The 22,173-nt window shown below is 35.7% G+C and overlaps 1 protein-coding gene across 2 annotated transcripts; it reads right to left on the bottom strand.

Annotated features, from left to right (window-relative positions):
- Nucleotides 1–7,043: 7,043 nt before the first annotated feature.
- On the bottom strand, nt 7,044–10,843 carry LOC133823539 (probable sucrose-phosphatase 2). 2 transcript variants are annotated; one of them, XM_062256368.1, is made up of 9 exons: nt 10,690–10,843; nt 10,027–10,110; nt 9,645–9,944; nt 9,376–9,477; nt 9,045–9,239; nt 8,647–8,937; nt 7,705–7,891; nt 7,437–7,483; nt 7,044–7,339 (listed from the first exon to the last, which is right to left on the bottom strand). In XM_062256368.1, exons 2-9 carry the CDS (start codon nt 10,084–10,086, stop codon nt 7,250–7,252), a joined length of 1,272 nt encoding a protein of 423 aa, XP_062112352.1. In that variant the 5' UTR covers nt 10,087–10,110; nt 10,690–10,843; the 3' UTR covers nt 7,044–7,249. The 2 variants fall into 2 exon arrangements, with proteins under 2 accessions (XP_062112352.1, XP_062112353.1); XM_062256369.1 differs by lacking the exon at nt 10,690–10,843 and adding an exon at nt 10,516–10,642.
- Nucleotides 10,844–22,173: the final 11,330 nt, after the last annotated feature.

Raw genomic sequence — 22,173 nt, 5'->3', positions numbered from 1 at the left:
TTACATCAATTAAACCAGAGAAAGAAACAAAACTATGAGCAGGGTAAAAAAATGTAAACGACGGTTAACTAGAAAACGACAACAAAAAGGTCAAACTGAGTAGTAAGTCATAATAGCAATAAGAAAAGGTTGTGAGAAAATGATATAGAATAAAGCCATTGATCTCTAATATATATATATATATATATTATTAGAGTATTGGTCAATTATGCCAATTAAATATAAAAATCAACTTTTAAGCATTAAAAATGTTTTTGAAGATTATGCTTAAAAGACCTTTGACCACATAAATACTTTAAAATAAAAAGGGGACATATAATGTAGATGCAAAATTTCACCTCCTTCCTTATCTCTACGTGAGTAGTAGTATACTGGTTATTGTAAGTTAGAACGTAAGGGGATTGAATGGAAAAGAAGCTCTAAGGCAGACTAAGTTCCTTGTTAAATATCATAAACTGGTGTTGCTCTTCTTGATGGAAACAAAAATCTCAAACGTCTCTCCTTTGAGAAAGGGTTTGAAGTTCCAAGAAATGGATTAAGTGGGGGACTTATGCTTCTATGGAAAGATGATGTTGCGATCTCTATCCTATCATCAACATCAAATCATATTAGTTGTTTCTTTAGTCTTGACAATCACTCAATGCCTTGGCATTTTTGTGGTTTCTATGGAGATCCCAAGACATCAAATAGACATTATACTTGAGATTTATTACAACATTTTAGGATAGTAGCTAGTTGTCCTTGCCTCGTTATGGGAGATTTTAATGAAATTCTAAGCCAAAATGACAAAGTAGGCGGAAACGATAGAAATGACTCACAAATTGAAGCTTTTTGTAGTACATCAGATGTGTGTGCATTACAACGATTAAATTATAAAGGCGAACATTTCACCTGGATCAAAAATACTTCTGCTGGTTTCATCAAAGAGAGATTGGACTGGGCAATGGCCAATGAGGAGTGGATTGAGCAGTTTCCAAATAATCTCTTAATGCGTCTAGATTTCTATCACTCAGACCACAGAGCTCTCAGCTTATCTCTCCAAGACAATTCAAGTTCTTTTCTCTTTACTAGTAGAAAAAGATCTTGTTTCAGATTTGAAAATATGTGGACTCAAGATACTGAGTGCAAAGACATTATAAAAAACAGTTGGAACTCAACATCTCCATCTTCTCTAATTTCAACCATCAACAATATATACAACTTCGTACCACAAATATTTCATCTTGGCACCAATCAAAATTTGGTACATTGTTGGGGGACATTAAAGAGACTCACCAATAAATTTTACATCTTCATAACATACAAGACCAATTGGAAAATTCGATACATCTCCGACAGCGGGAACAAAAACAAAGTGATTTGCTACTTAAGGAGGAAGTGTATTGGAAACAACGCTCCAGAATCCTATGGTTACAAGCAGGGGATCAGAATATAAAAAATTTCCACCAAAAGGCAAAAATAAGGCACAAGAACAATGATATCAAAGGTACAAATTTTATATGTACAAACCTTACCGAAATCACTATTTTTATTTAGAAAGGAACTTAGTAATTTAGCATAGGAGATTCAATACACTCAATTAAAATTTATAAAAGGAACTAGGTTCAAATGATTGTAGTTATTATAAAGTATGAAAATGGAGGAAAATAGTTCTAATTCCATCTCAATAATGATAATGTATAAATATTTGGCATCATATGGATCAAAATGAGTAAAGTATTGCAAATTTTTACCATTTCAAATTCAATAGTACATTTATTATAAAGATCACATTGTAGGTTCTCAGATTTTTACTTGGCTAGATAGTAATAGCTTGTGCTGTAGTATTTTAGTTTTCGTGGTTATTGGTTCAAGCCAGGATTTAGTTGGAAACTCATAGAGATAGTTATGGATTTTATAAGTTTAGCCTATAGTTTAGAAATATTAATTTTAACATAAGGTTTGATTAATATAGCTAGTCCTAGAAATGATATTTATTATAACCTAAGGTTTAGATAGAATAATTAAGAACGTGACACTTGTCACATGCATGTTTATTAAGGATTTAATGATTTTAGATGAATAATTTAATAAAAGATAAACCTAGAAAGTCTAGAACCTTCCCTCGGTTGTTATGATCACATTTTATTCAGTCAAAGTTGTTTAAACAAACTTTAAGTGTGCTGAAAGTGTGCAAAAACGTGTTTGATATATCATTGTATGCTGATATATCGCAGCTATAAGAGCCGATATATCGCATATGTTTGATACGGAAAACACGTCGACTTCGAACGAACGAAACCACGGAGGCTCGGGAATATGGAGGAGTCGATATATCGCCTATAGGGGGCGATATATCGGCTCCACACACATATTTTGAAAGTCCGTGGAATCCGAGCTAGAAACAGCCCTCAACAACTTGGACTTGCTCTTGAACGTTTTTTACCGAGTTCTAGGCAGTTGTTGAGCAGAAATTCAAATTTTATTCAACTATTTATTTATTTTAAAAGGATTTAGTTTCACTCCTTGAACTCTATAAATAGGACATTTCATTTAGCCATTTACTTCATCATTCAAGCATTCTTCAGAGCCTCCAAGCTGCTAAGTTCATTCTAGAGAGAAACACTAGGGTTTTGGGGTTAAAAGTTTTCCAATCTAAGCTTTTCTAAACACTTGGGAAGTAAGATAGAGCGATATTTCAGTATTTGAGGTGTAGATCAAAGTTCTAATCTATCCAAGGTATTCTTTATCCTTAGGTTTAGTTCATTATAGTTCCTATTATTCTTCTCTATTCTGCAAAATCCTAACTTGTTATAATGGCTTTTGGTTAGGTGTTTGATTCCCTTGAAACTTAAGGTTTTCGGTAAGTTCTTATCATGATGGTTTAGATCTTTTTTTATCCTCATTTACTTTAGAAAACTTATGGATCTTACTATTTGGTTTTATGAGTTTCCAATCCCGTTCTTGTCTCCAATATCTCGGTTTTTGGTAAGGAAAATAGGTTAGATTTTATGTGTTATAATTATGTTTATATGCTATGTGTATGTATATATATATGTATATGTTTATGTTGTAGTCGCTTGGGAAATATAGTTGCTTAAATAGAAAATAAGCAAATCCCAAGATTTTTATCATTATTGTAGACTATAGTTATGATTTAACCTACCTCGAATAGTAGCAAGAGGACCTAGATTGTTTATCATATACTATATTCTGTTTAAACCTACCTCGAATAGTAGCGAGAGGACCTAGATGGTTTCTATCACATACTACGGTGATGAGTTAATGACCATTAATATTGTAGTCCTATGTTTTATGTTTTATGTTTTACGTTTTTACGTCATATGTTTTATGATTTATGTTTTTAGTCTTATGATTTATGATATGTTTTAGTAGATTTTTCTTGTTGGGCATTAGGCTCATTCCTTTTTATTTTAGATGGTGCAGGAAAATAAGCTTAGAAAGCGGGATGGATTCATGGCAGCTTTGGCTTGTGTATTGGGCGAGGACTAAATGAATGGACTGATGGGAAAGATCTAGGATGACGTTTTGTTTCATGTCTTTTTAATTATTTATTTATGTTTTTCCGCATTTAGTATTTGAACAATTAATTAAAGGTTTTGTTTTCCTTATGATTTTATGTAATAACAATGGGATCCTGTATTTTAGATTTTTATAATAAAGTTCTATTATTTTATGCATGTATTCCAAAATAGTAGTTATGCTTAGTAGTTTTAATGGCCTGAGGTCTTAGAGTTAGTCGGTGCATTACACACACAAACTACTAGAAAGAGAGTACAAATTGAATTCATAATCAAGTTATGAGTTTTCCCTGTTTGATTGATGTCTTCTTATTACACATATTATCGAATACGATAATTCATTTGATACAAGTTCTTAAGGAAAATGTAGATGTGTGTATTGTAGAATAAGAATTATTGGCGATATACTAATATTTTAACAATTAAATTATATACTAAAATGTTTTACTTTTCTATCTTTAGGATTATTTAATGAGAACAATATATGGTGCTCAAATGATAAGGAATTAAGCAATATTGTTTGGCGATTCTATGATAGCTTATTTACATCAACATCCCTTTCAGTAGAAATAATTGATGAATTGCTTACAACAGTCCAACTGATTGTAACAGGAGAGATGAACCTATCCTTGGCAGCTCATTTCTCACTTGATGAAATTGAGGTGGCAGTGTTTTCTATGTCTATAGATAAAAGTCCAGGGCCGGATGGGATGGGTGCTATGTTCTATCAAAAACATTGGGATATTGTAGGCCCCAAAAAATGTATTGGATTGCCTAGATGATAAGGTCGACTTGGCACCAATAAATTCTACGCTGGTAATTCTTATCCATAAGGTTAAGAAGCCGATGTCAGTTAGTGATTTTCGACCTATTAGTCTACGTAATGTTCTCTACAAAATTATCTAAAATGTTTTAATTAATAGACTAAAACTTTTTCTACCAGAAATTATACATGGAACCCAAAGTGTGTTTATTCCAGGCAGACTGATAGCAGACAATGCATTGATAGCCTATGAGTGCTTGCATAGTTTAAGACTTAAAAATAGTGGAAAAATATGTTATGCAACAATGACACTAGATATGAGCAAAACCTATGATAGGGTGGAATGGACATTCATAGAAAGCATGCTTTTAAAAATGGGTTTCAAGATCAATGGATATGCAAGATAATGAAATTTGTTTCTTCAGTCCACTATTCATTTCAAATAAACGGTCAAGCGTATGGTGAATTGATTCTCTCAAGAGGCCTACAACAAGGAGACCCTCTCTCACCATACCTGTTCCTAATTTGTGCAAAAGGTTTTTCAGCACTTCTACGCCAAGCAGAAAGTCGAAGAGATATTTTAGGCTTAAAGATAGCAAAAAATGCCCCTATTAGTCATCTTTTTGTCCACAGATGATAGTCTACTTACTATCCAGACTTCTAAAAGATCCTTGCAATCAATCCAAATAATTTTTTCCTTTTACTATGATTTTTCGGGACAAGTACAATACTAAGTTTATAATAAGTAGTTATATGTGTATTCTAATTTACTCCTAATATTCTATTTTGTTTCCAAGTTTGATTTTTTAAAGACTTACAATCTTCTATGTCTTTTTGGATAGTTGATCAACTTCAACAAATCTCTCCTATCTTTCTCACCTATACCCCTGAGGAGATGCAATCACTTTATGTGTCCTCCCTAAACATGCAAACAACTGACAACGTAGAAACCTACTTGGGGCTGCCCATGTTGGGGGGAAGGAACAAGAAATCTTTGTTCATAACAATTAAAGGTAAAATATGGCTACGGTTACATTCAACACAAAACAAACTCTTCTCTCAAGTAGGAAAAGAAATCCTTTTAAAAGCAGTAATTCAAGCTATGCCTACATATCTCATGTCATGCTTTAAAATTCCAGAAGGGTTATGTCAAGAGATTGAAGGGTTATTAGTACGATGTTGGTGGGGGTCTTTTCAATCAAAAAGGAAAATTCATTGGAGGGCCTGACATAAAATGTGCTTACCAAAATATGAAGGAGGCTTAAGATTCAGAAAGTTTGTCCAATATAATCAAGCTCTGTTAGCTAAACAAGCATGACATATACTAATGAACCCATAATCTCTTATTGCACAAATGTAGAAAGCCAGATATTTTCATAATACAAGCTTCGTGGAATCTAGAGTTGGAAATTATTCGTTTGTGATTTGGTGTAGTATTCTATGGGGAAGAGAATTACTTGTCAAAGGCTTACGAAGACTAATAGGGGATGGAAAAAACACTAAGGCTTTTAACGATCCTTGGATCCCAAAACCACCCTTTTTCCTACCAACTTCTAGAGGAATAACGTAGTATATGATGGTTTCCCAACTCATGGAACCCCCAGGAAACTTGGAATAAATGTCTTATTCAACAATGTTTTAATACCCCTGATTTGCAGTTTATCTTATCCATCCCCATTACACCATTTGAACATACAGATTCATGGCTATGACACTATACCAATCATGGAAGTTATTCTATTAAAAGTGGATACAATCTAGCTATGCAAAATGATAGGTCTCTTCCCTCCTCAGCCACTGAAGCTCTTTCGATATGGTGGAAATCTTTATGGGGAATTAAAATCCCAAGAAAAATATTACATTTCGGATGAAGAGGTTATCATGAGACTTTACTTACACTTAGTGGACTTTATCGTCGAAATACATCCTCCCTTAGCAACTGTCCTTTAAGTGGCTATGGGGAAGACTCTAATGCACATGTAGTTTTCTGGTGTCCTTTCCCACAAAATATATGGAATCTCTTGGACTACCCTTTCCTCTTAAATAAAAAAGAAGATATATCGTTCAAATGTGTTTTATTATATGCTTTTGAAATTTTAGTAAAAGATTCATTTGGAAAGATGCTAATTGTGGCATGGATAGTTTGGTTTGAAAGAAATAAGAGAACCCGTGATCGCCAAGAAAGAACACCACAACAAATGTTAATTTGGCTATCCTCTTAATGTGACTCTATAAGAAATGTGCTACTTCAACATGATCAAGTACCCACAAAAGGGATATCTTTAAATTAAAGGAAGGATATCTAATGCACATGGATATTAAATCAATAGATAAGAATATTATAGCATCCCTGGCAAAACCGCTACAAAGTAGAAAATACCTTAGTACATAACCAAAGGAACACCCTTTAGGCCCCTTTGGTTAGAAACTTTCAAAATAAATAATTTCTTACATGGATGGTCAATTAAAAAGATTCTTATATGTGGTGGTTTTATGATACATGTATCTTATCAACATTACAGACAGAAACACTAGCTCTATTGGTGGGACTAACATGAGTTCGAAGAATTGGTCTACCTATTAAAGCTTTCATCACTGATTTATTGACTTTGGTCCAAGCTTTAGATAATACTACTGTGCATCACAATGACATGAGAGTCATTTTTTCAGATATAAAAGTTATAATTATCTAACTTTCCGAGAGCATCTCTTTCTCATATTAGTCGTAACTTTCTCATTTTTTCAGACTAGACAATGAGCTTTCTTGGATGGAAGAGATCCCTCTCCTATCAGTACTTATGACATTAATATTTATCAAATTCAGTATTTCTTGACAAAAAAAAAAGTAATGGCAATGGCTAAGCCACTCTCAGAGACAAACATGTAACAATTACAATTGGACATACAAAGTCACATGATCCAATATTTATTTTGAATGGAAAAATGGAAAAATAATTAATGGCATTTAGAAAATCCAAGAAGATGGACCATCCTTCCCTTCTGAACCTTCCAACCATGTCTGATGAGCATGCACCAATGTTGAACCATTGCCACCCTGAAAAGAAATCACATATTCTCTTACAAAATCACAAGGCACAACTATGGCAAGAAAATAAACTAAACCATCATCAATTCTTATCTTAGTATCTTACCTTTGAACTTACTATGGCAGTTGCCATGCAACCTTTTTGTTCTTCGCCTACAAAAGGGTCAAAATTTGATGTATCAGCAGCATGGGATCGTTAAACTATACAACTGAAAAAATAAATTTGTTTTGAAAAGCTCATATAAACGGCAAAGACTTCATTTAGTTCTGTAGAAAATTTAGTATTTCGTGGCATCAGTCCATTAATGATGGGATTGAGCTCTCAGGTATAAAAATGGCAGTTGGATTAATAAACATGAGTGAAGAAAATCTACCAAGTGATTCCCACTTGTTGAACTTCAATAGCCATGTGTTTGAATCGATTTGTAAAGTCGATACTCTATCTACCCAAACACGAAATTTCTTTCCCTGTTTATCACCATAATGTTTGCTCAATTCACTTACGCCGTCGGTAAGAAGAAGTTCAACACCAGATGGATGCATGAATACACCAGTTGGATGCTGACAGGAAGAAGAACACAATTAAGTACAAAGAACTAAGCAAAAGAAGACCTATCATTGAACAAATCACTACTTATGGAGTAAAAACACAGAAGTTCATATGAGAAGAAAAGTTGATATATAAATTAAGAAGAGATATTGAAGTTGACAAACAGACGCACTATGCCCATAACTTTATTTGACTGGAAGAATTGTGTTTTAACAAAAATTATTTCCTCCCATAAGACAAGAATAGATTAAATTGTACAAGTCCACATCCCACTGAAATTCCAATCCATGCTCATTGGAAAAACTAAAGAAAGAATTTGAGAAAATAAGTACTAAAGACAGACGCACTATGCCCATAACTTTATTTGACTGGAAGAATTGTGTTTTAACAAAAATTATTTCCTCCCATAAGACAAGAATAGATTAAATTGTACAAGTCCACATCCCACTGAAATTCCAATCCATGCTCATTGGAAAAACTAAAGAAAGAATTTGAGAAAATAAGTACATACTACATAAAATGAATTCATTGGTTCAGATATTAAATATACAGTTATGCCAAGATGCAGGAGAACTACAAGTTATACTAGCCAATGAAAGTAGGTAATACTCAACTTCCAGGAAGCATTAAGAAAAAATAAGAAAGATTGACATGTAATGCAAAAAACAATGTATGTCTTAAGTAAACTGGGTAAAACTACCAGAAACAATCAAGTGGTACCTATTATCAAATTATACACTGAAAATAAAAGAAGACTGGCACGTACACAATTTGCTTTCAGGCATGCAATATACAAGTCTGACTGATCAATTTCTGCACGCAACCATCTCTCATAGAACAAGAAATATTTTACAGTTTCGAGACCAGGGTTAACACAGTCCATTTTACACTCCAAGTGGTCAGTAACATCTCTGGGAGACAAATTTGGTCCTAGATTAAAATCACCAATAGCTTCAATGATTCCAGCAGCACACTCCTCTGTTGCATGAATAATCTTAGGATTGTCTTTAGCATTTTCAGCATGCCAATGCAGTAATTCTTCTTGAGCATTCTTAACCTGCACGACAAATTAATGTGAAAAAAGGAAGGGAATTTCCAAATGTAGTTTTATTTTGACAAGGTAAACAAGCTATAGGTGTAAAGATAATAAGGTAAACTACTTACCATGACTCCGTGTACATCTGGGATGCTAAAGAGCTCAGCATCATTTCCAGAATCTCCACAAACAAGTGTGTTAGTGGGCAACTTTCCTTCAGCTGTAAATTTCTTGTGTAAATAGGCAAGAGCTTGTCCTTTGCCAGCACCTTGAGGTAATATATCCAAATCAATTCCTCCACTGTAGATTATTTTAACATTCAACTGGAAAAATTGAAGCAACATTTCAAAGTTAAGATAACAAGAAAACTATCAACACACTCCATCAAAAAATATATATATATATATTAAAGAAATTTATCTAAGATTTGACGGAATTGAGGTTAAAATGATATATTACCCCACGCTTTTGCAAAGTCTCTGCAAGAGCCTTTGTCACAGCCTGAGCTTTATCTTTCTCAACATAAAAACTGACCTTATGTGCCCGTTGCTCTGTCTCTGCCTGCATTCAGCAAAAAATATAATCATTCAGGAGATATTATACCCTGACCCTTTCCTAACCTAATAAACATTATATTTTTTTCTAAAAGGTTCTACCCAAGAGTCAACATGTCAAACAGTCGGACAACAATTATCATCTTATTTATTGCCATTATATATAATTACTACCTGAAGAGTAAGTTCAGGAAACTTTCTTGTTTCCTCCCTAACTATGTTCTTATCCCACTTCTGATTCAAATATTCAATCCAACCATCATCTGGGATCATCGAGTTACCATAGGTTATCTCAGTTCCAACAGACATTATTGTTATATCTGGCGTTAACATGGGTTTCTCCTTCCTCAACTGTTTGTACAGTGTCGGTGACCTTCCTGTCGAGAAAACTAGCAAAGAATCATGACGATAATATGCCTCCCACAAGGCATTAAACCTAAGCAGAGAAAGGTTCTCAGGATCATGATGATCAACCTGCAATAAAGGCATTGTTCACTTAATCAACACACCAAGTTAATTAAATAGACCACGGTGATGCAAACGCTTGCCAACCTACCATTGTATGATCAAGATCTGAAACAATCATGAGACGGGCTGAAGTTTTAAGCCGATCCATAATTATCCTATTTCCAACCGGAACCTGAAAATAAATTGTCAATAACTAAACTTGTGGCAACATTCGCAGTGTCAGACATATAGCATCAATTAAGTTGGTGTGTATTCTTAACATTAGTTTGTTCACTACAACTGTAGCATCAACTAAAGGAGTAGAACATCCATAATTCAGTAAAACAGAATCCAAAGTATTGGCAATGAACCAAAAAGCAAAGACGCATATTTTATAAAAATACTAACAATAACACTAAGTTTTATACTGACAGATTATGACGAAAATTTGTTGAAATCAATAGAACCTTTCTTTTTCTCCAAACCCCAACTATCAAAATTTAAATTTCCAAAATCCCCAGTTCTCTTCATTTCTCCCATTTTCTCACTAACCAAACAGTTAACTAAACAAACAACAAAAACCCATAAAGACACATACATTCCCGAATGATTCAATGAAAAAGCACCCAACACTGGAAGAACCAATGGTAGCCAAAATCTCAAAACCAAAATAACCCTGAATAGCTTTCACAGCAAAATCGAATTTCCACGCTAAAACCAAATCTTCCACAAAGCTATTAAGTTAATTAACAGGAAATTAAAAAAAAAATACCTGATGTTTGAAACGCTAAGTCGATGAATGCCAGAGATGAGGATAAAGAGCCAGTGATAGTGATTAATATAAGAATGGAATTCGATCCAAATTCGTTGGCACTGTTTTTTGTTGAAACAAAAAATAGCCAATCTTAGAAAACGTTACTTTTCTTTTGTTTTTATGTTAATTTTTTTTAATAAGAAGTTAATTGACGTAATCTCAATTCAGGACGTGGCATTTTCTAATAGGTCACACGTGTTCATGGGTCCTTTCAGGTTTGAGTGGACGGTGGTGATGAAGAGTCCTGATTTAAAAGAACAAAAACTCACTTTGAGGTCCCACCATTAGATATGGTGTCCATTCCAAATGGCATAATTTCCTTCATAGAATATAAGAGTGAATAAATGCATATTCGTATTATATTCCTGTTCTTACATAAGTTTTTGTTATTTTTCTTTTGCAATTGTCATCGGTGTGATTTATATCTCCTCTGTATAAAATGTGGGTAGATAATGAGAATTTTTAGATAGTTTATTTTGATAAAATATTTTAAATATTTAATGGAATATATATTTAAAATTAATAAAAATATATATTTACTAATTATATTAATATAAATTTAAATTCAAATTTAAAAGTTATAAAATATTATAATTATAATAATATATAATACAAAAATAAATATTTAATAATTATATTAATATAAATTCAAATGTTATAAAATATTATTATAATATTTAATATAAGACTAAATATTTAATACTTATATTAATATAAATTTAAATATTATAAAATATCGTTATAACAATAATATATAATACATACATTTAGATTTAAAAATGTTAACATATTATATATATTTTAAAAAAACATAAATTATATTTTGGTTTAATTTTTCTTTTAACATATTTATGTCATTTTTTTATATATCATATTATTTATTTATTTGAAATTTATATGATAATAATATAAATTTAATAAAAATAATTAATAAATTATTTATAAATAAAACTAAGTAAATTTGTTTGTATTCAATAGACATATAAATGACACAAAAATAATCATTTTAATTTAATATGAATATATAAATAAAAGGTGACAATACCATATTAATATATTCCATTGTGGAATAAAAATTAAAGTATTACTGCACCTTATCATTCTTGAAAGGTTAAAAGGTTATGATACCTAATGTATTAGTTATATTCATTACCCAAAAATAAATAAAGAAAGAAACCAGACAAATGATGCGATGGAAGAATATTATACTGGTAAAGTGGTGGTTTATACTTTTGTTTTTCTTTTTCAATTACGTGTTTGTTTCATAATTGGAATCACTACAATAAATAAATGGGGCTGTTTATTTGGGTAATATTGTATGGAATCGTAGAGACCTTTAATTTTGCAGCTCGAAACGTATAATTGAAGAGAGAGATTTATTAAACTGGAGATTAAGAAGATCTAAAAAATACAGGGATGTCTAGTACATCCTTTTATACAAATTATTTCTAATCAAAATCATAGTAATCTTGTCATTTTGGGTCCCTTTTCTTTTTAGGCAAATATAACATATTAAATTTCAACAAACATTTTTAGCAATCTATTTTCTTAAAAACCTAACATCAAGCCAACATAAAAACCAGCACAGAAATTAGAAAAGAAAAAAAAACTAGAAAATCCTTTTAAAAAAGAAAATTCAATATAAGAATATGTTTCCAGCACACAACTCAATAACAATCTGTTTTGATATTCGTAACAAATATTTAGCACTGTCAAAATACAATCTGTTAGTACAACTGTAAATAGTGTATATTTGGTTTTTTTTATAAAGAAATCAAGTTTTATAATTAGTATTAAGGGCATACATACAAATCATAAAGAAAATCAATTGTTGAATCTGAATGTAGGAACATATTGGAAGATTTTAAAACATTTGGTTAATGTGAGAGAGTGTTGAACCATAATTATACTATGCTTAATTATCAGATTTATTAATGTTAGTAGTAGTCCCTCTTGATATGTGCCATGTTACCCCTTTCTCTAATAGATGAATCTATTGGCTTAGATGTGTACTGATGTAATATAAAATCTCCTATGTACCTTTACCAAACTCAAGGAATGAAATACAATTTACAATCATCCTTCCTCTATCTTCTATTTTCTATCTTGGTATCAGAGTCCGAACGACGTCGTGCATGGCGTCGCCTGACAACTCCTCCGTCACTCCCATCGGCGCATCGGCGGTACTGGTGATTCAACTCCAGTCGCAACAACCACCACCCCTGTTCTCTCCAATAACGACTCCCTTACAAACCTCCCTCTTCCACCATTACCGCCCGTAAGTCAGCCCTTAGCAGTGAAACTTGATGACCACAACTTCATGGTTTGACAAAATCATCTCCTGAAAATTATCATCGCAAATGGGTTAGAGGATTTTATTGATGGTTCCCGACCGTGCCCATCCAAATACTCAGATGCTCAATCAACCCAACTTAATCCCCATTATGTCACCTGGCAAAGGTATAATCGTTTACTTATGAATTGGATATATGCTTCAATTAATGAATCTATGCTTTGACAAATTGTTGGGTACTCCACTGTTTATGAGATCTGGCAAGCTCTAGCGCAAATGTTTGCTGCCTCTTCTTTTGCTCGATTATCCGACCTGCGCACTCAACTTCATAATACAAGGAAAGATGGTCTGAGTGCTCTTGCTTATATTCACCAATTCAGATCTCTTTGCAATACTCTAGCTGCTGCTGGTGATCATGTTAGCTACCGAGATCAGTTAATTTACTTGTTCAATGGACTCAGCAAGGAATATAATGCTTTTGTTTCACCCATTCAAGCTCGGCCGGAAAAACCCCCAATAGAAGAAGTGTTTAGTCTACTTCTTGCTTATGACGCTCGTTTAGATCGTCAAAGTGTCGCTGATACTTTGAGCTCCCTTCAAGCGAATGTTGCCAAACTTAATTCTTCTCATTCGCCTCACCAAAAACCCAAACAGCCCTATCGTCCACCCCCACCACATCACTTTCCTCCCAAACAATCTTATCGTTCTCCCTTTCCCCATTACCCCAATCAATTTTCCCCTCCCCCAATCACCCTCGCCCACCATCTCGTCCCCGTTGCCAAATCTGCCAAAAATTGGGTCATACTGCTAATGTTTGTTACCGCTGCTCCAATATTTAGTATCAACCTTCCCCTCCCCAATCTCGCCCTTTTTCAGGCTTATTTTACCCAGCAGCCCCAGCCCCCTCTTCTTCCCACTCCATCCATGACCCCTATGGCTACTCCTCAAACTGTTGCTGATCCTAACTGGTATCTTGATTCCGGGGCTTCACATCATTTCACACCGGATTTAAACATGCTTGAGGCTGCTTAACCGTTCCCTGGTCATGATCAAATCATTGTTGGTAATGGTACGTGTATTTCTATTTCTCATGTGGGTTCTGCTTCTCTTTCTGCCTCTCCCGTTCCTCTTAAGCTTACTCGTGTATTTCATTCTCCTAGCATTTCCAAAAATGTATTAAGTGTCTCTCGTCTTTTTCATGACAATCAAGCTTTTGTTGAATTTTATCCCTCTTATTTTTTGGTTAAGCATCAGGTTCACAAACAGGTCCTCCTCCGCGGCATTCTTGATTAAGGGATTTACCGTGTCTGCTCTCCTCTTCCTACCTGCTCCTCTTCTTCTTTCCAGCTTTGTTTTGTCTCCACTCGTGATTCTGCGCTATGGCATTCCTGCTTATGCCATCCATCACATGATGTTGTTAATTGTGTTTTATCAGCTTGTAATTTGTCTACTTCTAAGAAATCCTTTGTTTCTGTTTGTCGTTCCTGTCAATTAGCTAAGTCGCATAGACTTCCCTTTTCTCACTCTGTATCCAGGGCTTCTATGCCTTTTGAATTAATACACACTGATGTTTAGGGTCCTTCCCTTTTTTTCCTATTACTGGAGATCGTTATTTTTTGTTATTTGTTGATGATTATTCCCGTTTTACATGGTTTTACTTACTTAAATCCAAAGAAGAAGTATTCAACAAATTTATTCTTTTCCAAAAAATGGTCAACACTCAATTTAATTCTAAAATTCAACGGGTTCGTTCTAATTGGGTTGGCGAATACCACTCTTAATCTTCTTTCTTCTCCAAACTTGGTGTTCTTCATTGTTATACCCAAAAATTGGAGAATGCATCCTAGGAGGCTAAGGAGAATGCATTCTAGGAGAGCTAAGGGGAGTGGTCCTAGGAGACCCCAAGGAGGATGTGGTCCTAGGAGACCCCAAGGGAGTGGTCTTAGGAGACCCCAAGGAGAAAGTGGTCTTAGGAGACTCCAAGGAGGATGTGGTCCTAAGAGACCCCAAGGGTGTGTAGGAGGCAAGCCTCCCAAGGTTTCCTAAGTGTTGGATCGAACGTGTCCAAGGTAAGTAGCTAAGGAGGATGAGTCTCATGCAAGAGGATGGAGACTTAGATTTTGATAAGGAAAGTCTATACAATGTTCGATCGAACATGTTTGGGAGATGCTAAAGGAGGTTGCCTCAATGTTGTCCAAGGTGAGGTGCCAAGGAGGTTGCCTCAATGTTGTCCAAGGTGCGGTTGCCTCAATGTTGTCCAAGGGGAGGTTGCCTCAATGTTGTCCAAGGTGAGGTGCCAAGGAGGTTGCCTCGGACCACCTTGGTCCGAGGAGAAGCCAAGGAGATTGGTTCAAGGAGGAACATGGCATGCTAGAGGAGAGTGCCATGTTAGAGGAGAGAAGTGCATGTCCTACCACCATGCACGTTCAACCCACCAAAAACATGTCCTACCACCATGCATATCCTACCACCATGCATGTTCAACCAGCACTTGCATGGGTAGTGAGTAAGAGGTGGACCAACTAGCTAGAGGGGACTAAGTCAGACACAACTCCAACAACATATGCGGGAATCTCTCATTTCTTCCCACAAATGGGGGGTTTGTTACATTTCGAATTTTGAATGTTTAAATGTAATAAATATAATAAAATATCCCTATTATAAGGGGATATCAGTTGAGGATCCCAGGCCTATAAATAGAGAGCTTATGGGATGAGAGAAGGTCTTCTTCAGCTTCTTCTTTCTAGAGAGAGAAAATTGGGTCTGTCTATTCTAGAGAGAGAAAGTGCTGAAATTAGAGAGAATTCTTGTATTTTCACAATCTGTACTGAAGAAACTCAGTTGGCTCAGTCCATCTGATCTTGAGTATAGGTCTATAAATCACAACTCTAAGTGGATTAGGCTATTACCGACAATCGGGGCTGAACCACTATAAAAATCTCTTGTGTGTTCTTTATTTTCTTTATTATACCGTCTGTGTCGTTTACATTCTCTTGAAGGCTTGTCGTTATTGACGTTCTCACGTCGTTGGCTAAAAACGCAGTCAACATTCATGAATTGCCCTGTCCTCATACTTCCCAACATAATGGGCACATTGAGCGTAAACATCAACATGTTTTCGAAACTGGGCTGGCTCTTCTTGCTCACGCCTCCATGCCTCTTCTTTTCTAGCCCTATGCTTTCTCCACAGTCACTTACCTTATCAATCGTTTACCCACTTGCATCTTGGGCCTTTCCTCTCCTTATACCATCCTCTACAATAAACAACCTTCCTACTCTCATTTTTGTGTCTTTGGTTGTGAGTGTTATCCTTTCCATCATCCCTATAATGCTCATAAACTTCACTTTCGTTCTCACCCCTGCGTTTTCCTTTGTTACAGAAACCAACACAAAGGCTATCTCTGCCTTTGTCGTGATACTGGCCGCCTCTACATTACTCGTCATGTTGTGTTCAATGAATCCACATTTCCTTTTCAGTCCTCTCTTCCCTCATCTTCACCTCCTATCTCTCTTCCCTCTGTTAATTCTTTACCTTTTACCCCGGTTTCTCCCTCTCATCCTTCTCTACCTCTCCTCCTTCTTCGAGTTCCCATATCCTTAGTCCTTCTCCTCCTCTTTCTTTCTCTAATCCTCCTCCTCTCATTGTTTCACCTTCGATTTCCTCTCCTGCTTCTTCTCTCTTGTCTCCTCCCACCATTCCTTCAGTTGTTGCTTTTCACGACCCATATGACAATTGTAACGCCCTGGATAGCCAAGACCGCTACACTGTGTACTTATTAAGGTGCAAGACTTGCTAATCAAGCCATTAATTTAAAAACGTGTCACTAAACATGTATGAGCTAGGGTTAAAAAGGTTTTGGTCTTACAAGTTTCATTTCATATAATTAAGCAGTTATATACATGGGATCCCAAAAGAAACAGAGTTTAAAAGTTGGATTACAGACTCCCAAAAAAAATACGGACAACTGTCAGCCATACTAAGGCAAAATGGACAATTTCTGGGTCTCGCGTCCCTGCCTGAACCTCAATCGTGGCGGCTGAGCAGCTGGCCATGTACATTCCGCTTGCAGAGCTCTCCTAATCAAGGATGATCAAGTTTCGCCCTTGCCTTTACCTGCACCACGTAGCACCCGTGAGCCAAGGCCCAGCAATAAAACATGATGTGCAACGCAACAATATTAACAGATAGTAAATTCACTAAGCATGAACTCTCATTAAATAATCCACGTTAATCATTCAGCATATATTCAGAATCATGGATGCAATCAATCACTTATAACATTCATATCACATAATAATCAAGGCTGACAACTTAGGCCGCACCCTCTGTTTATACCACTGACTCCGGCTCGCTTAAATCGAGCTCAGTGCATATTAAGCTGTCCTCGGCTACCAGTGGCCAAGCCGCGCCCTGTGCGCTAGTGTACCCCTTGGTACCCTTAGGCCGTTGGATCACTACTTAGCTTGCATGGCATAATACCATCTTTTCAAGCATACACAATAGGGAACCCTTAGTCCCATCACATATATTCAACCAGGTGCAGTTTTCCTACCTTTGATCTTTGCGGTTACTGGTTACGAGCAACGTTCCTCAAGCACGATCCGTACCCGAGCCTTAGCTTTTATCACCTAGTCACAACCAAGGCATAAGGTTCCATTAATATTCAGATAAGGGTTTCCGGATACAAAACTAACTTCCGGGAATCTGAATTCCACCAAGCACGGTGGTGAAATCGGTCCCGAGCATTCTAGACCACATTCCCATGCCTAAGATCCCCAAATGTTCAAGTGTGCACCTAAGGGCTGCGACCCTTGAAGCTTAGCTGCGGCCCTGCCCTCAAAACAGAACCAAGGGCATGCCTGGAAGGAGACACGCGCCGTGGCGCTCACCCTTGGCCGAGCCCTCCTGGCTCATCTTCATCCTAGGGCTGCAGCGCTCTAGAACAGAGCCGCGACCCTTCCCTTCGTGCCCAGAAAACCCACCATTTCCAATATGTAAACCTCATCCAAAACCATCCCAAAGCTCCCCAATTCAAAACCAATTAATCCCAACACCTTTAGAATGACTTAAACAACATAATTCAACGGAAAAACCTAGCCTAACACTCATTAAAATCTCTTTTCAATTTCTGAAACTTAAGAACTTCAAAACACCCAACCAACCATGAAAAAATCGAATTTAAGATTCTACAGCATGAATTAATACTTACCTCTTCAGCTTAACTCCTTTTCTAAGCAGAATCCCTGTTAATTCCCAAGTTTTCCAACTCCAATTCAACCTTAAACATCAATATCACAATCACCTCATTACTCAGCCAAAAGCTCAAAGTTTCTAACTTTAACACACAGTTTAATTCTTACCTTAGCCTTGAATAAATGTTCCCTAGATAATCCTTGAGCTAGCCTCTAATCCCCCTCTGAATTCTTTTGAAATCCCAGCTCAAATTCCAGTAATTTTCTCCCAAATTCCTGTAATTTTCTCCAAAATTCTCAGTGTTCCTTGTGTTTTCTTCTTAGTTTCCTTGAGAGAGAAAAGAGCTGAGAAGGGAAAGGGTCGCTTTATTTCTTTCTGCTATTTTCTATTTCTTTGTAAGTCTATCCTTTATCACTTAGGTCAAACCCGAGGCTCGGGGTGCCAGAAACGTCCCCGAGGGCAAAATGGTAAAATTCCCCAATATTCCCTCCTAGACTTCATAACCTCAAATATATCTCCATATATTTATTTTCATAACCCAATAGTCTAAATAACTATCCGATACATAAAATACCCATGACTTATCCAAAGTCTACTGCTAAGCCCCATTATGACTTTTCCCCGCTATCTAGCCTTAGGATCGCCTCGAGTCGTGCTCTGCAAAGCAACCCACATAATAATGTGGTTCTCACATATACCATATATATATCACATTAACACCAATATAATCATACAAGCATTTTAATCATATAATTATGCATTTAAATCAATAAAGTCATTCAAATCACATTTAACCCAATAATGCCCTCCCGGCACACTAATCAAGGCCCTTAAGCCTCATTAGCGAATTTGGGGTCGTTACAACAATAGAACCATACCTACTAACCATCATCCCATGGTGACAAGAGCAAAATCTAGTGTGTTTAAACCTCATGTGTTTTTTAGTGTTGCTGCAGGGCATCCCGTGGAACCATCTTGCTATACCGAAGCATTCAAAAGCACTGAGTGGCGTGCTGCCATGAACGCTGAGTTTATGGCCCTCCAATCTCAAGGCACATGGACTATCGTCCCTCATCCTCCCGGGTATAAGGCAATCAATTGTAAGTGGGTTTATCGGGTTAAACTCAAACCCGATGGTTTTTTGGATCGTTTCAAAGCCCGCCTTGTGGCGAAGGGGTATCACCAAACAACTAGGGTTAGTTTTCATGAGACTTTTTCCCATGTTATAAAACCTGCTATTATGTGGCTGATTCTTAGTTTGAGTGTTTCTTCTCAATGGGCCATTACTCAACTTGATGTTCACAATGCTTTCTACATGGGGATCTTACTGAAGAAGTGTTTATGTCTCAGCCTCAAGGTTTTCTCGACCCTTCACAACCTGATCATGTGTGCCGTCTGACCAAATCTTTATACGGGTTAAAACAGTCACCACGGGCCTGGTTCTTCAAACTCAGCAATGCGTTACTGTCTTGGGGTTTTATTGCTTCTCAAGATGATAGTTCTCTCTTCATCTATCGCTCTACCACTGCCACTATTTTTCTCCTGGTATATGTTGACGATCTTATTCTCACAGGTTCTTGTTCCTCTGCCATTGCAGCGCTTATGACTTATCTTCGCTCCCAGTTTGCTATCAAAGAACTTGGTCTGCTCCATTTGTTTTGGGTAGTGAGGTTCATCATTCCGCTGCTGGTCTGCATTTGAATCAGGCCAAATATATTCGAGATTTACTTTCTAAATCAGGTCTCCTCGACTCCAAGCCCTTACCTACTCCCATGGCTCTTGGTTCGCTCTCTCTTCATGATGGGGATCCCTTGCCCAATGTTACTGAGTATCACAGTATTGTTGGTGCCTTACAATATTGCACTTTTATGCAGCCGGATATCTCCTTCTCTGTTAATAAACTTTGTCAATTTCTTCATGCGCCTACTACTACTCATATGCAAGCTGCCAAACGCGTTCTTCGTTATCTCAAAGGCACCGGTCATCTTGGTCTTTTTCTCCAACCCAACACTGATCACACACTTTATTGTTATACCGATGTTGATTGGGCTTCTTGCCCCGATGATCGTTGAAGCACTAGTGCTTACTGCACTTTTCTTGGGGACAATCTTATTTCGTGGTCTTCGGCCAAACAGAAGGTCATGTCCCACTCTAGCACGGAATCGGAATATCCTACTTTGGCTAATGGTGTTGCTGAGTTCTCATGGTTAGAATCATTGTTGACTGGATTGTCTCTGCCCCTTTCTACTCCCCCAATTTTGAACTGCGACAACATCAGCACCATTCATTTGGCTTCCAATCCCGTCCTTCATGCCCGTATGAAACATGTCGAGATTGACTATAATTTCGTTCTTGAGCACGTGATGTGCCGCTCTCTTACTGTGGTTCATACTCCATCTCAGTCTCAACTTGTTGACTGCCTCACAAAGCCTCTTGCTGTTTCTTAGTTTCATGATTTTCAGATCAAACTCAATGTGCTTCCTCGCCCCGTGAGTTTGCGAGGGGATGTTAAACCATAATTATACTATGCTTAATTATCATATTTATTAATGTTAGTAGTGGTCCCTCTTGATGTGTGGCACGTTACCCCTTTCTTTAATAGATGAATCTATTGGCTTAGATGTGTACTGATGTAATACAAAATCTCCTCTGTACCTTTACCAAACTCAAGGAATGAAATACAATTTACAGTCATCCTTCCTCTATCTTCTATTTTCTATCTTTCTCTATCATACAATTTACAGTATCTGTGTGGAATTCATTAAAAGCCTAATGTCAGTTAAATTTTCGGGGCCAAGGCTGACTCAACCATAAGGCTAATTAGGCTAAAGCTCAAGACCCATAATTTTTTTGTAATTTTTTTATGAGAAATAAGACCCAAAAATTACAAAAAAAAAGCCTAAAATTTTATGGTAATAAGGCCTCCCAAAAAAATCTTTTGAAAATAGCGCCAAAAAAAAATTGCATAGGGCCTCAAAATATTTTTTGGCCTAAGGCCTTATTGAGGGTTGAGTTGGCCCTATCGGGGCCTTCAATGGAGATAAATGGTATGTGTTTTTCACTAAGGTACAGTTTAATAGTTTATTTTGTAGTAAGGCTTGACAAGAATCATAGGCTTCATCTAAAAATCAATTAGTGATTAGTGAAGTTATCTATGTTCTTATTAATGGTTCAATTTTCCCACACTTATTTTATGTGAGACACCATACTCTAATATACACCTCAAGATGGTAGCGATTTTTCACTCACCAATCTTGAATTACCTTATCACAAATGATAATTTTTTTGCTCGCTTATTTTTTTGGGACCTCAAGTGTCTTTTTGCACTATGCGGATCTCGTGCGACTTAGCTCACTATTTGGATCTGAAGTGTCTTATTGCACTATGCAGATCTCAAGTGTTTCTTTGGATCGGATGCCCGCTAGAAAATTGACTCATGATACCATGACAAAAATCATGGGGCTCCAGCTAAAACTAATTGGTAATTAGTGGATTTACCCAAGTGTTTTATAGATAACGAAAATTCTTGGTTTTAACGATTTATTTTGTTAACTTTAATGAAATATTCTGAATATTTAACGAAATATATATTTAAAACTAACTAAAAATAGATATTTATTAATTATATTAATATAAATTCAAATTTTATAAATATCATTGTTATAATAATATTTAATTTAAGACTACATATATAATAATTATATTAATATAAATTCAAATTCAAATTATGGTATAAAATATCATTATTATAATGATATATAATACAAGACTAGATATTTAATAATTATCTTAATATAAAGTTAGATGTTATAAAAAAAATATTATGATAATAATATATAATCTTTTTTTTTGCGACAAAAAAAATATAATCCTAATTTCTTTTACTAATTATATTAATATAAAATTAAATATTATAAAATATTATTATAATAATATATAATACAAGACTATATAT

Source organism: Humulus lupulus, chromosome 3, assembly GCF_963169125.1.
Source record: "Humulus lupulus chromosome 3, drHumLupu1.1, whole genome shotgun sequence".
Taxonomy (NCBI): domain Eukaryota; kingdom Viridiplantae; phylum Streptophyta; class Magnoliopsida; order Rosales; family Cannabaceae; genus Humulus; species Humulus lupulus.
The sequence above is the reverse complement of the archived record's forward strand: the minus strand, read 5'-3'. Positions and strand labels throughout refer to the sequence as shown.

Excerpts from the sequence above, each read along its gene's own strand:
- LOC133823539 (XM_062256368.1), bottom strand. The coding sequence starts at position 10,086 with ATGGATCGGCTTAAAACTTCAGCCCGTCTCATGATTGTTTCAGATCTT. Across the intron at positions 9,478-9,644 it reads TTCCTGAACTTACTCTTCAG|GCAGAGACAGAGCAACGGGC; the intron begins GTAGTAATTATA and ends TGCTGAATGCAG. Across the intron at positions 8,938-9,044 it reads CAGATGTACACGGAGTCATG|GTTAAGAATGCTCAAGAAGA; the intron begins GTAAGTAGTTTA and ends TTTGTCGTGCAG.